This window comes from Triticum aestivum, chromosome 3B (assembly GCF_018294505.1).
Source record: "Triticum aestivum cultivar Chinese Spring chromosome 3B, IWGSC CS RefSeq v2.1, whole genome shotgun sequence".
Taxonomy (NCBI): Eukaryota; Viridiplantae; Streptophyta; class Magnoliopsida; order Poales; family Poaceae; genus Triticum; species Triticum aestivum.
The window spans coordinates 845,732,669-845,748,392 of record NC_057801.1 but is presented as its reverse complement, the minus strand read 5'-3'; the positions used below and the strand labels follow the sequence as shown (position 1 = coordinate 845,748,392).

Here is a 15,724-nt window from a genome sequence, read left to right as displayed (position 1 = left end):
TGGGAATATTTCACCTTTCTTCCGCGAAGGTGAGACTAAAATATGACAAACGTGAGAGTACCCCCACCCCCACCCAACATGAGGCCATCGCCTCGGCGTGCACAGGCCATCCACCCAACCAGGGGCAATCAAGGCCTCGCTGCCGCCCACAATGGTAGCCACATAGGTTCTTCTGGTGGATGCCCTCTAGCCGACAAGAAGAAGAGGGTTGGAGGAGCGTGCCACAATGAAAAAATCCTATTCTCCCTTGAATGGCCTGCAGAGAATGATGCAAGAGCGAATCGCAGGATGGAACTATCAATTTCTTCTCTATGCTATGGTTGATCTTGCGCCATATCCTCATCTTGGTGATATCTAGTCCAGCTGGTAGAAAGGACTTTTGTAGCTTCTAACAAGGTATCTATCGTTTTTGCTGCTTACTGTTAAGTTGTGTGTAGATGAGCTGCTGTAGGATAGATACTACATTGTTCCAATCCTCTGTACCGTTGTTGCAGCCAGCTGCTGACCCTTTGTTTGTTGAAAAAACTGTATGTTTGTTGTAGTGATCGATGCACAACTTTGCCAAGCATTAGGCCAACCTGAGTGTGGGCCCCATCACATCCAAGATGATGGACGGTACCGGTGTTGTTTTTTTATGATTTTGCTTGCCTAGCCGCAACCATGGAAGTGGTGATGTCTGGCCTCGGCTACAACTGCGCAGGTGAGCTTCTTTGCACATGGTTCAAAAATTTAGAGAGAGCTATCTCTTAGTTGAAATCACCATTCTATATTTGTCCTATTTGCTGCTTGAATCGTTAAGTTGCGTATTGAGCTGCTGTAGGATGCATTCTCGTGCGCTATACTTTCTCTGTATGCAGCCACTTGACCATGTTTTGTTGGCAAAAGAACTGTTTGCTGCAGTGATTGAAGATAAACCCTGCCAAGTTGTCCAAATAAGCACTCCATGGATGGAATCCTGCAGTTGATCCATCCATCTCTAAGAGGAAGAAGCAGAAGAATCAAAGAAGATGATGATCTATATGAGCTGATGGGTTCGTCGGAGGAGGAGAAGGACCTCTTCTCTTCACCAATACAAAGAGCAACCACAACCCAGCACTCAAGCACATGTACCCCCCGATCCACCCCCCAACAAACCTTAATCTATCTTATTGTTACCCTGGGACTTGGAGGTGCATACATATATCATTCGAAATAAGGATGACCAGAAGTCTATAGTTATGGGGTTGAACGATGCATGGCTATGAAATTCAATGGTCTTCTTTTTAGATTTGTGTGTTCTGGTTTGACCATGGTTGTGATGATAAACACTTTAAGCAAACACTCCAGTTCTGCTTCTGAAAATTGATGACTGAAAAAACTGTTGTGTAAAATCAAGGGGGCCACGCCGCCCCTCGGCACCGCCAGCGTCAAAGACCCAGAGGGCCGAGCCTCCTGCTCGACAACTCCTCCCGCAACCACTGGCTCGGCCACCACAGCCATAGCCGACGGAGAAATAGGAACCAAGGACGGGACCTCCTGCCCCACAACACCTGCGTCCTCAACAGACCTCGCCCCACGCAAACTGAGCACCGGACTCGCAGAACCAGCCCTATCACACGACAACCTCGGCGGTGCCGAGAACGCCCCAATAGAGCCCAACTGAAGAGTGGTAGTCGGAACTGTGCTAGACGGCCCAACAGGGGCGGAGTCAGCATTATCAGACGGACCCGACGGTCCCATAGCCTTGTCCTCATTACTCTTTGCACTATCATCCTGGTCCCCCGAACCCCCTCCTCCCTCAGAAGTATCCATGGGATTATCATCCTCAAACTCATTGAATAGATCAGGATCCTCATACTGAACATCCAACTGATATAAAACGCCCGCGTGAGTCCAAGGCACCACGTCTGGCAAGAACTGAATATTGGCGACACTAACCAGCAGCCGTGCCACCCCATGAGCCCGAGTGAACTGCATATCCACCTGCTCGGTCCTACCAATCAAAGACCCCAGACTCCAGGTCACCAAGAAGCTGTCCAAAGGAGCAGACGGGGCACCAGAGAAACGAACCCAAATCTGAGTTAACGGCGTGCCCTGTGGCTCTTTCTTTTTCCACACATCAAATTCCAGCACAAAGCTAGTACCTGTGACCCTGCTCATACCAAACTTGAGAATCCTCACCTGATCCTCCTTAGACGGGAAATCCACTTTATATGAGTTATGGAGAGCTTAAGTAAGGACCACTGAAAATTACCCGGAGCTAGCTCTCTCAACTGTTGAATTATCTGTGCTTCGGTCAAAGGCCCGTGAACCACCTTCACCACACCGGGGAAGGACGTTTCCACTATGGGCGCAGAAGGCTCCGCAGACGGAGACTCAAAAAACATCAACTCCGAAGAACACCCTCCGTAAATCTGAACGGATGGTTTTGGCCCCAACATAAGAGGGTAGTCGGCCGCAGTGTGTTTACGCTTCCGGCACAGATCACATAACTCCGCAGTACACTGAACCAAAAAGTGACCCGGTTCCCCACAACGGAAACAAGTGAGCTTCTTCTTCTTAGCCGCCCACTTAGACAACTTGTCACTCTCGGCCTCGTCCGAACCATGCTCAGAAGCAGAATCGCCAGTCTGCATAGGCTCAGGCAGCGAAACTGCAACCAAAGCCTGCACCGCCTCCACCGCCACCTGGGGTAAATCCAATGCACCCTCCGCTACCTCCGTCACTGTAGCAATCCTTGCATACCGAGGGTGTTGTTGCCTCCGGTTCCCGCCCTGACCTCCACGAAAGCGTCCTCGGAAAGCACGGTTGTTAGGACCGGGCGCGCCCTCGACGAAACTTCCGGTCGGTCCTTGGAAACCCCTGTTATTATTGCCATTGTCCACCCAAGCATAACCTCGGCCCACTCCGGTTGATTCGAGTCCTGGATATATTTGACTAACTTTTATACGAAAAAATTAAATGCAAAATTGACTTCATTAGATCCATTGTGGAATAAATTTGTCATATTATATTTATTCGGTATTATAGATCTTGATATTTTTCCCATAAATATATTCAAGCTTTACAAAATTTGGCTTCGGACAAATATAATAAATCGAGTAAAAACAACCGAGGGAGGACATATATGCCTATGCAAAAGTATTTCCTTTTTTTACCGGTAGGCCTTTCCTTGTCTATATGTGCCTCATAGATGCAAACTCAAATGGCTAATTTCTCGATGCCTATGTATGCGATCTTTTTTGTGTGTGACTGTTGCTCACTGATTAAAGTCATGAATACCTTTTTTAATCTTTTAATCTCAACCTTTATATTAGAATCAAGAGATTGTGTATTTTTAAGGCACGTCGATTTTGATTATATTTTGTTTTGAATTAGTGACATATATTCCTCTTGATATTTAGATTTATACATCAATTCTTCGTTTTTGTTTATAAACATTTAGTTGTAATCATTGCATGCTGACACCTCAGTCTATCTTTTCTTGAAGACCAGTACTTTTATTTGTAGCTCAAACTTCAGAGGTAACGAGGGCCATCTGTCAGTGTCTACAACCACAAATCAATTGATAAAATAATTATTAAAAGAAAGTAATTAATTACCTTGTTTTGTGGATAACTGTCAAATTATTTGATTCAACTACTTGGTTATTTAGTGATAACTACCATGTTATTTTAACAATTTGCAAGGTCATTTTAGAAATCACTGCCAGTTTCTTTTTGCGAGTTCCCCCGATTTTGCAGTATAACTTTGTCACTCTGTTATGAGTTCGAACCTGTTTGTTGGTATCACCTAGTAATCTGTAGCAAAAATGTATTGTTCTGAAGACGGTAGCAAAAACAGGGCATATACTTTACTACTCTAGCATGTCTCCTGTGAAAGAACAAATGAAATACCTGCACTGTAGCCCCACTATAGTAGCCATGCCTATAGACACTGTAGCATTAGTAGCGCCTCTGCAATGCTAACCGTAGCAGCACGATGTATTGTATATACTAGTATTAAAGCGCACAGGAGAGAAATTGACCGCGCTTAGACCACACGCCACTATACGAAATTCTGCAGAGGGTTGGTTGGAAACTGTTTGCTTTGTTAGCACAAATCAAAACTGCCTGCTAACTTGTGATAGCTTGCCACACCCATCAGATCATTCACACTGATGATCTATATGCAAGTTCAACAACTATCCTACGAACATGTTCAACTAGTCAAAGTGATGATTTAATGAAGAATAGCACCAAATGCGTGCCAATTCAGTCACCATTCTAGCTAGACAAAACATCATCTGAATACATATGGCTAGCTCTTTAGACTCGATTTATGTGACACCTAGCACAAATTCAAAATCGAATGGACTACTAACAAAGTGCCAAGAATCCAGTCCCATGATGAACATAATTATCACAAATGAAGTTAACTGTGCAAACGGTGGCTCCAAAATTCAGGGCGTTATGTTGCCGAAATTTCTAGTGGAAGTTCCCCCAACTTGTCGTAAGGAAACAAAAGCTTTATATAGGGTGTTAATTGCAAAATGATTGGTGTTGTTTGTAAGAGAACAAAAGCATTAGGGTGTTAATTGTATAATGTTTTTTGATGCCACATATTCAGCAAGGCGTTGAGGGTGATGCGAAGCATGGCTCAATGTAGAGGCGGAGAAGTATGCAAGTTCTGACTTCGTCTTTGCTGCCAACAATAGATGATAGGGGCAGAGAAGGAAGATGACGCCAACGCGTCAGCATGTTAAATTTGTAAAACTCTTGGTTAATGACGCCAAAGTCAGCATGTTCAAGTTGCAGGATTATTGTTGGGGGCTCTGTGTGAGCTAGAGACCGGCCGTGTGATTCTTCATATTAATAATAACATAAACAATAGACTGAGACATGTTGGTACGTGGTTATCACAAGGGAAGTTTATTTTTTGAGGAGACATCACAAGTGAAGTGAACTGTGCAAAATCATGGCGTTATGCTGCCGAAATTTCTAGTGAAATTTCGCACGACTTGTCAAAATTTTGTCCTTCTTTAGGGTGTTAGTTGCAAAATTTATGGAGCTATTTGTAAGGAAACAAAAACATAAGGGTGCTAATTGCAATGTTAATCAAGAATTCGGTTGGGCGGCGACGTCGTGGAAGATTTACGTGGGCGGGTGATTCCGTTGGGTGTCTAATTAAGTGGCATGTCTAGTATCTCCTCATCTGATATGTTTAGGCTCACAATGAGCTCCACCAGCCCTGCTCATAGTCAGTCGCGTGTGCCAAACCCAAGATCCACTTGTCCAGCTTCAACACATCTTCCGCTGCCACTGCTGCTAGGTGCTAGCTGAAGGCGGGATGTCTAGTGTATGTTTAGTAGAGGTAGTTCATCAATTGGACGCAAGCAGCTAGTTGTAGCATACTCCCTCCATCCGATTAAGCTTGTCCCTCAAATGGATGTATCTAGCACCAAGTTAGTGCTAGATACATCCATTTGAGGGACAAGCTTGGGACAAGTTTTTTCGGATGGAGTGAGTACAATTTTTATTGATGCGCCAGTGCTTTTCTTATTGTTGTAAGCACCAGAATCTGATAAGACAAATATGGACTTGCTAGCAAGTACAACGATGTGTGATGGTGAAGGACGAAAAGGATCGTGGTATGTCTCCCATAATGCAAAAAAAATTATCTCTCATAGTATTCTTCAGCTTTCGCTATTACAGTCCTTCTCATCCCTTGATTCTGTCCACAAAGATTTTTTGGAATTTTAGGGAAAATGTAAATATTTATTTCTTATACTTGATTCTTTTTTTCATTTCGCCGTATTTTTATAAATACCATATCATACCAGATCCATATGCTCGATGTCTTCTCATAATACTCCAATTCACTATCTCGCTTTCCATTGTAAATCAATGTAACTATCATTGAGTGTTGCCGAGATTTGTGAAATGTTCTCTCACTCACCCTCGTCATAACTTGTTATTCTCTGGTGGTGCACATGTCATTGTTTTCTCTAACAGTAGTTTGTCTAGAGAATGTTATCCTATTTAATTTTTCTGCATTAGTCAATAATATGCAACAAAAATTATAGGAGAAACATTGTAGCCAGAATGTGTAGCTTGATAAAACACAATCAGATTTATGAAAAAATAAATCAATATATCAAACTTTATATATATGAGTGAATCATTTTATTTATCCACATCATAAAAGATTTATCTAGGATGTATTTTACAAAAGATAAAAAAACTCATTTTCTCGATCGACATGATAAAACTGCATATATAATTATTATCATAAATTGACAAATTTCTTGGATCTTTTATGTTTATGATTGGTTGGCGATCTTTGCATCTGTCCCTCTGACAATTTTGTTGATTTTTGTGGCTGTTTCGCTCTGTAGTTTGCGAATGTTTTTTCTATAGCATTTTTTCCTTGGGTAATGTTGCCTTCCTATTACTGTTGGCCTTGCGGAGTTTCTATAAACCTCATGCAAAATTATGTAATCCATCTGTTTCTTTTTACTCTGAATATTAGCTTGTCTCAAGTCCAACTCTTCAATGTTTGACTAACTTTTACATGAAAAAAAATAATAAAAAATTGACATCATCAGATCCATTGTGGAATAAATTTCGCATATTATATTAATTTGGTATCATAGATCTTTATATTTTTCCTACAAATATATTCAAGCTTTACAATTATATCCAGGACTTGAATCCCAATTTCCCCAGTCCGATCCCCACTCAATCCCTTCTGAACAATCTCCACTTCGCCCTCTGTATTCTCGATGTGTTGGGCAGTGGAAAATTTTATATTCATTAATGACAGAGTCATAAAGAAAATATGTCAGGTTGTTGCCATTGTTGTAACTTCTCATCTCTAACATATTGAGGGTGTTTAGCATACTGGATAAAATAAGGCAAGCAAAATAATTATGTTACATATCCTCTTTATATTTCCAAATATATACGAAGTGTTTAGGTGGGCTGATGTCTTCAATAAGAATTTGTAATATTTACTTGATGTAGTAATGCACCCAACGTTCTGATAAACCATTATGGTTCTGGTCAGATGAATTGATGGCATGAATACACATTCTATCAAAATATTTAATTCACTCATGGATCCTTACGATATGGGTTATTGTGCATATGAAATAAATCAACCTCAACTTGGCTTAGGTAGAAATGAGAGGTCTGCAGCAGTGACATGTGATTTCAAATAGGGGAGCGACTCTGCTAGAAGTGAATTGTTCCATTTATCAAGCCACAGAGATTCATATCCTTTGTTACCCAATCTACATGAACATATCACCCTAAAAATAATAGTAAGAGTACACTATTCTCAAATCATATTCATCCTCTCAAATTTCTCCTTGCGTGCATAAATGCATGCACAAGCTGTAGAGAGACAAATATGAGCAATAATAGTGTAAGTGTGTGTCACTAGTTAATCCAGGCAACATGGCAAAACCATCAACGTATGAAATATCTTCTCATGCATATTAGTGCTTGCTAGTTGAGTAAATGATATAATCAGGTTGTAATTGGAATAGATCTAGATAAACAATAATTGTCAATATTGTGTTATTATATTTCCCATTAGGATATCCATTACTAAATAATTCATGGGGGCCCTTTTAGTTTGAAGGTTGATAAACCTGAAGTAATGATACCCTGTCGGGTGACAACCAGTTTCATGTGATGCATAATATTGGAGTAAGATTCTATAAATTCCATTAATTGATTGAATGTGCATATATATATATATATATATATATATATATATATATATATAGCTAGTCTTCAGCTATTAATATATGCATCCGGACCAAACATTAAAATGTTGAAAAGTTGTGCATGCTTATCTTATTGTATATCATAATCAATTGAAGTCATTAAGTCAAACTTGGGAATATTTCACCTTTCTTCCGCGAAGGTGAGACTAAAATATGACAAACGTGAGAGTACCCCCACCCCCACCCAACATGAGGCCATCGCCTCGGCGTGCACAGGCCATCCACCCAACCAGGGGCAATCAAGGCCTCGCTGCCGCCCACAATGGTAGCCACATAGGTTCTTCTGGTGGATGCCCTCTAGCCGACAAGAAGAAGAGGGTTGGAGGAGCGTGCCACAATGAAAAAATCCTATTCTCCCTTGAATGGCCTGCAGAGAATGATGCAAGAGCGAATCGCACGATGGAACTATCAATTTCTTCTCTATGCTATGGTTGATCTTGCGCCATATCCTCATCTTGGTGATATCTAGTCCAGCTGGTAGAAAGGACTTTTGTAGCTTCTAACAAGATATCTATCGTTTTTGCTGCTTACTGTTAAGTTGTGTGTAGATGAGCTGCTGTAGGATAGATACTACATTGTTCCAATCCTCTGTACCATTGTTGCAGCCAGCTGCTGACCCTTTGTTTGTTGAAAAAACTGTATGTTTGTTGTAGTGATCGATGCACAACTTTGCCAAGCATTAGGCAAACCTGAGTGTGGGCCCCATCACATCCAAGATGATGGACGGTACCGGTGTTGTTTTTTTGTGATTTTGCTTGCCTAGCCGCAACCATGGAAGTGGTGATGTCTGGCCTCGGCTACAACTGCGCAGGTGAGCTTCTTTGCACATGGTTCAAAAATTTAGAGAGAGCTATCTCTTAGTTGAAATCACCATTCTATATTTGTCCTATTTGCTGCTTGAATCGTTAAGTTGCGTATTGAGCTGCTGTAGGATGCATTCTCGTGCGCTATACTTTCTCTATATGCAGCCACTTGACCATGTTTTGTTGGCAAAAGAACTGTTTGCTGCAGTGATTGAAGATAAACCCTGCCAAGTTGTCCAAATAAGCACTCCATGGATGGAATCCTGCAGTTGATCCATCCATCTCTAAGAGGAAGAAGCAGAAGAATCAAAGAAGATGATGATCTATATGAGCTGATGGGTTCGTCGGAGGAGGAGAAGGACCTCTTCTCTTCACCAATACAAAGAGCAACCACAACCCAGCACTCAAGCACATGTACCCCCCGATCCACCCCCCAACAAACCTTAATCTATCTTATTGTTACCCTGGGACTTGGAGGTGCATACATATATCATTCGAAATAAGGATGACCAGAAGTCTATAGTTATGGGGTTGAACGATGCATGGCTGTGAAATTCAATGGTCTTCTTTTTAGATTTGTGTGTTCTGGTTTGACCATGGTTGTGATGATAAACACTTTAAGCAAACACTCCAGTTCTGCTTCTGAAAATTGATGACTGAAAAAACTGTTGTGTAAAATCAAGGGGGCCACGCCGCCCCTCGGCACCGCCAGCGTCAAAGACCCAGAGGGCCGAGCCTCCTGCTCGACAACTCCTCCCGCAACCACTGGCTCGGCCACCACAGCCATAGCCGACGGAGAAATAGGAACCAAGGACGGGACCTCCTGCCCCACAACACCTGCGTCCTCAACAGACCTCGCCCCACGCAAACTGAGCACCGGACTCGCAGAACCAGCCCTATCACACGACAACCTCGGCGGTGCCGAGAACGCCCCAATAGAGCCCAACTGAAGAGTGGTAGTCGGAACTGTGCTAGACGGCCCAACAGGGGCGGAGTCAGCATTATCAGACGGACCCGACGGTCCCATAGCCTTGTCCTCATTACTCTTTGCACTATCATCCTGGTCCCCCGAACCCCCTCCTCCCTCAGAAGTATCCATGGGATTATCATCCTCAAACTCATTGAATAGATCAGGATCCTCATACTGAACATCCAACTGATATAAAACGCCCGCGTGAGTCCAAGGCACCACGTCTGGCAAGAACTGAATATTGGCGACACTAACCAGCAGCCGTGCCACCCCATGAGCCCGAGTGAACTGCATATCCACCTGCTCGGTCCTACCAATCAAAGACCCCAGACTCCAGGTCACCAAGAAGCTGTCCAAAGGAGCAGACGGGGCACCAGAGAAACGAACCCAAATCTGAGTTAACGGCGTGCCCTGTGGCTCTTTCTTTTTCCACACATCAAATTCCAGCACAAAGCTAGTACCTGTGACCCTGCTCATACCAAACTTGAGAATCCTCACCTGATCCTCCTTAGACGGGAAATCCACTTTATATGAGTTATGGAGAGCTTAAGTAAGGACCACTGAAAATTACCCGGAGCTAGCTCTCTCAACTGTTGAATTATCTGTGCTTCGGTCAAAGGCCCGTGAACCACCTTCACCACACCGGGGAAGGACGTTTCCACTATGGGCGCAGAAGGCTCCGCAGACGGAGACTCAAAAAACATCAACTCCGAAGAACACCCTCCGTAAATCTGAACGGATGGTTTTGGCCCCAACATAAGAGGGTAGTCGGCCGCAGTGTGTTTACGCTTCCGGCACAGATCACATAACTCCGCAGTACACCGAACCAAAAAGTGACCCGGTTCCCCACAACGGAAACAAGTGAGCTTCTTCTTCTTAGCCGCCCACTTAGACAACTTGTCACTCTCGGCCTCGTCCGAACCATGCTCAGAAGCAGAATCGCCAGTCTGCATAGGCTCAGGCAGCGAAACTGCAACCAAAGCCTGCACCGCCTCCACCGCCACCTGGGGTAAATCCAATGCACCCTCCGCTACCTCCGTCACTGTAGCAATCCTTGCATACCGAGGGTGTTGTTGCCTCCGGTTCCCGCCCTGACCTCCACGAAAGCGTCCTCGGAAAGCACGGTTGTTAGGACCGGGCGCGCCCTCGACGAAACTTCCGGTCGGTCCATGGAAACCCCTGTTATTATTGCCATTGTCCACCCAAGCATAACCACGGCCCCCTCCGGTTGATTCAAGTCCTGGATATATTTGACTAACTTTTATACGAAAAAATTAAATGCAAAATTGACTTCATTAGATCCATTGTGGAATAAATTTGTCATATTATATTTATTCGGTATTATAGATCTTGATATTTTTCCCATAAATATATTCAAGCTTTACAAAATTTGGCTTCGGACAAATATAATAAATCGAGTAAAAACAACCGAGGGAGGACATATATGCCTATGCAAAAGTATTTCCTTTTTTTACCGGTAGGCCTTTCCTTGTCTATATGTGCCTCATAGATGCAAACTCAAATGGCTAATTTCTCGATGCCTATGTATGCGATCTTTTTTGTGTGTGACTGTTGCTCACTGATTAAAGTCATGAATACCTTTTTTAATCTTTTAATCTCAACCTTTATATTAGAATCAAGAGATCGTGTATTTTTAAGGCACGTCGATTTTGATTATATTTTGTTTTGAATTAGTGACATATATTCCTCTTGATATTTAGATTTATACATCAATTCTTCGTTTTTGTTTATAAACATTTAGTTGTAATCATTGCATGCTGACACCTCAGTCTATCTTTTCTTGAAGACCAGTACTTTTATTTGTTTTTCAAATATCTCCATTTATTTGTATGTTCCCAGCCTTTTTTGTTTCTCATACTCCTGATCCTAATCTATCGGGCAAAATATTGTGCTTAATAAACGAACATGTCTATTGAAGTATATAGTACTCTCCTAGTTGACTTTCATACGTGCAAGTATCTCTGGCCTGTATAATTTTTTAGGCATGAGCTTTCTTGGACGTTTGGCACTCTTGGTTCATGGCCCGATGCCAAGATGGGTGTGTTATTGGCTGCCATGCTACAGGCGAGAGTCCAGGTGTAGTTCATGTTGCATGTTGGTCTCTTTTTAAAAAAAAATTGCACGTGTATTGTGTACGAATTTTGAATTTACTAACCACATGTCCCATGCGGTTTTTGCATGTTTAATTTTGTTTGCATATACATATGTCATATGGATGTACCTCCTCTGATGTGACTTGTTTGTACCAAATATAGTCGTATGTAATTTTCGAATCTTTTAAATCTCAGCCATTAAAAATTCTGATAAACGGTGTCAAAATTGTAGATTATGTGAATGCATGGGATGGCTCGTTTGTCCCTTATTTTAGTAATAGTATATACAGTAATTAATAAATAGATGTATCCAGCACAGATCGACCATTGTATTTCATTCATATCGGTGCAATACATATTACAACCCATTAATGCATGATAAGGAAAGGAAATGGCCAAATAAAAATATTGACGAAATATTTAATTTCGTCCAGATCCAGGGTAGATGCAGAGCATGTACCAAAGATTGGCGACGACTTCATTTCAAACAAAACAAAAAATTAACGGGAAGACTTAAGTAGAAGATGCATATGTAAACTAGGCATACGAAACTAGTGTCCATATGCACTGTACTCGGGCTCTGACTGGGTTTGGATCTCAGTACGGGAAGCCGGCGTTCGGTTGATGGAGCCCCTGCTGCACCGTCTCCATCCCGGCAGTGAACTCCGGACGCGGCAGCATCACATCAAGCCATTGATCTATCTCCTTGTCTAGCCCTGCGTCGAACCCCGGCGGCTTAGACATCGTCATCTGCATCTGCTCCAGATCCATCCCGGCGGCCAACCCCGGCGGCGGAGGCATGTCCTGCACATCCATCCCGGCGGCGACCACGTGAGACGGAGGCTGCGGCGCCATCACCATCTGCTGCATATCCATCGCGGCCTCGAACCCCTGCTCCTGTGGCGGAGGCGCCAGAAACTGGAACTCCATCCCGTCGTTGGCGGTGCCGCTGCTGCTACCGAACTCGAAGGTGCTGCCACCGAAGATCTGGGGCGGCGGCGGCGGGGCCACCTCCGCCATGAGGCTCATGTGGGCGTGCATCGCCTCGAGGAGAACCTGGTTGGCGCGATCGGAGACGGCGTCCTTCATCTGCATCAGCGCGGCGAAGAAGGCCGCCATGTCCTCGTCTCCCATTCCCATGTCGCGCGCCTTGGGGTCGAACCAAGCCGCTATCCGGTCCCCCGCAGAGCGCTCTCTCACCATGGCCTTGTCCGTGCGCTTGGTCCGCTTCTTCAATTCGGTCAGCTCCGTGCGCAGCTCGTCGAACTCCTGCTGCAGCTTCTCGAGCTTCTCGTCTTCGCCGGCAGCGCCCTCCTCCCTCGCGGCAGCCCCCGCAGCCTCCCCCGCCAGGAAGCGTTCCACGACGGAGTGGACGGAGGGGTGGCCGAAGGAGAAAGCCCTGCCGCGGGGAGAGAAGGCGAGGGCGGCCACCTGGGCGCCCGTCAGGACCGCCAGATCCGTGGCCTTGTTGAAGAACCCCTGGCGGCGCTTGGAGTAGCAGACGAACCGGGCATCCTCCTGCTCGATCCGGCGGATGACGATCTTCTTCCGGCCGCTGCCGCCTCTCCGGTTGGGCGCCACCATTGCTCGCTTGCTCGGTGGCTAGCCTCAGAGAAAGGGAGGAAGAGGAGTGGCTGTGGGTGTGGCTTTGGTGTGGCTACGTCTCAGGGTCGGGGGTTTATATAGCAAGCGTCCGGAGAGGAATCCCTTCTTCGCTGGGCTACGTACATTAAAACTCGTGATTGGGAATGAGATACGATCGGGTATGTGCTGAGCTGTATACATTAAACTCACGCGTCGAAGGATTAGTACGTACACCGTATTATTTAGAAACTATTCCTTCGCACCCCAAAAGAAGGCGGTCCTTTATTTTTTTTCTTTTTTTGGTATGCGATTTGGTATGCGCTAAGCTGAATCGATCGGGACGTGACAACAAAATATTGTTGGACGCACAAAAGCAAGTGCTCTTTCTTTTTCTTCTTTGAGGATTAAAAGCAAGTGTTCGTCCGTCCGGAATTACTTGTCATAGACAAGGATGTGTCTACATGTATTTTAGGTCTAAATACATACCTTTCTATCCATTTTTGTGACGAGTAATTCGGGCGAAGAAAGTAGTAATTGGGAAATAATGTATTTTTCTTGGGCACATATTTTGATATAAAACATGGAATATATATCCGTGCCTCCAATCGCCTTCAAAATATCATACCTACACCATCGGGCGGTACAATCTCATGCGCACAACATCAATAACCCTCAGGCTACTTCCAATGCATTGGTGCTTAGATGTGGTGCCAAGAGCATTAAATAGTTAAGCAACCGAAGTTCACAATGCATAGGTGCTTAGTTTGTTGTTGCTAAGCTTTCTACATTTAATTGTTTAACAACCAAACTCTCATGTGCATAGGGAAAACTTCTTTTATTTAAGTGTTTTTCATAGGTCCGCGTGCTTGACGTTGGTTCTTTCCAGGGTCACCAAAATATTCTCTCTCCTCTTAACTTCAATGCCACATTAGATTTTTTTTGCCTATGTGGTATGCTAAGCACTTGTACATCATGGAGCACTGGGAAGTGCTTCATGTCTACGTTAGCGTGAAATTCTCCAATTAATAATTGCATTCTTGTCTGGGTAAACACTTTCAAATATATTAAAATAATATTGTTTTAGCAGAGTGTATGTTTGGCTACGTGAAAACAAACAGAGGTGATTAAGCACTGTTTTATACTGTTATAAATGGAGCACATGAACAACGAGATTGCATACATGCATCCAGATAGCTCGATGGATACATGCATCCATATAGCTCGATGGATCGTCAGCTAAATGCATGGTGCATATAACTAGAGATGGATAAAAGATCATTTCAAAGGAATTGTCACTCGGGGTGTGGCCGAAGTCATTGCAACATGCCTGCTGGTTCCTTTTGGTTGAAAAGGATTACCAGTTCATGCTAGATTTAAAGATGGTAGCCAAGTGAACTTCAGGGCAGGGCAGTTCTGTCATGTTATGGCAAGATAATTGGCGAGAGACCATTCGCAAACAAAAATTTCTTGAGTTGTTCTCTTTTGCTATTCAAGAACAAGTCTATGTCAAAGATTTTTCGGTGGACGATAAATGTTTTTATTGCTCCAACAGTACCAAGTTCATGATTTTTAGCTGTTTGGATCATGTTTTTTTTCATGCTTAGGTTCATGATTTTTAGTTGTTCAGATATTGTAATTTTTCGCATAAGGTCACAATTTTTAGTCGTTAAGATCGTTCAACCCTTTTGTTAGTGCATGTATTAATAAATGGCACTGGCTATGTCAATCGACTCAAAACTACAATTGGGTCATTCACACTAGTAGAAAAAGGTTCATTTGTCCCGGTTCATAAGGCCCATTTGTCCCGGTTCCCGAACCGGGACTAAAGGGTTGGTACTGAAGCCCAATACCTTTAGTCCCAGCTCGCCTACGAACCGGGAAAGATGGGGCTCCACGTGGCCGCTGCGGCTTGCCCAGGCAGGAGGGCCTTTTGTCCCGGTTGGTAGCACCAACCGGGACCAAAAGGCATCCACGCGTCAGCAGTTCAGGGGCTGGGGGTTTTGTTTTTTTTAAGGGGGGGGGGTTGGGGGTTTTGGGGGTTTTGTAGGGTTAATTTAGGGGTTTCATATGTTGTGTTAGCTAGCTAATAGAGAGAAGTGTCCTCTCTTATCTCCGTGCTTGGTCGACGCTACGTACTATACGTATAGAGAGGATTCGACACGCTAGCTAGCTCATATGCAAATGAAGGAAACCATTAAGTACAGAAGATCGTCATGAACATATATAGAGAGAAGTGATCGACCTCTCCTTCTCCGAGAGATTGGTCAAACAACAAGTTTTCGTATATCTATCCGATGCTACTGGCTACATATATACAATATAAGATCTCTTACAGTCCCCTAACATCTGAACTCAAGTTCCACATGGTATTCTCCGTCTTTATCGATGACGTTGTCAAGAAAGAATCACGCCAATTCTTCTTGAATTGCTCGTATGCGATATTGTGGTAGGAGTTAATCCCGCATCTGAAATATCTAATTTGAAGAAGGGGGTCAATACA

General features: G+C 43.7%; 1 protein-coding gene and 2 non-coding genes across 3 annotated transcripts; 2 read left to right on the top strand and 1 right to left on the bottom strand.

Moving 5' to 3' along the window:
• Positions 1–1,286: 1,286 nt before the first annotated feature.
• LOC123073031 (small nucleolar RNA Z223) lies at positions 1,287–1,376 on the top strand. The gene has a single exon (XR_006435559.1). It is a non-coding gene; the product is annotated as a small nucleolar RNA Z223 (small nucleolar RNA).
• Positions 1,377–9,150: 7,774 nt separating this feature from the next.
• LOC123073030 (small nucleolar RNA Z223) lies at positions 9,151–9,240 on the top strand. The gene has a single exon (XR_006435558.1). It is a non-coding gene; the product is annotated as a small nucleolar RNA Z223 (small nucleolar RNA).
• A 2,737-nt stretch (positions 9,241–11,977) lies between these two features.
• LOC123067068 (agamous-like MADS-box protein AGL28) lies at positions 11,978–13,275 on the bottom strand. The gene has a single exon (XM_044490022.1). It carries the CDS (start codon positions 13,222–13,224, stop codon positions 12,238–12,240), a length of 987 nt encoding a protein of 328 aa, XP_044345957.1. The 5' UTR covers positions 13,225–13,275; the 3' UTR covers positions 11,978–12,237.
• Between the last annotated feature and the right edge of the window lie 2,449 nt (positions 13,276–15,724).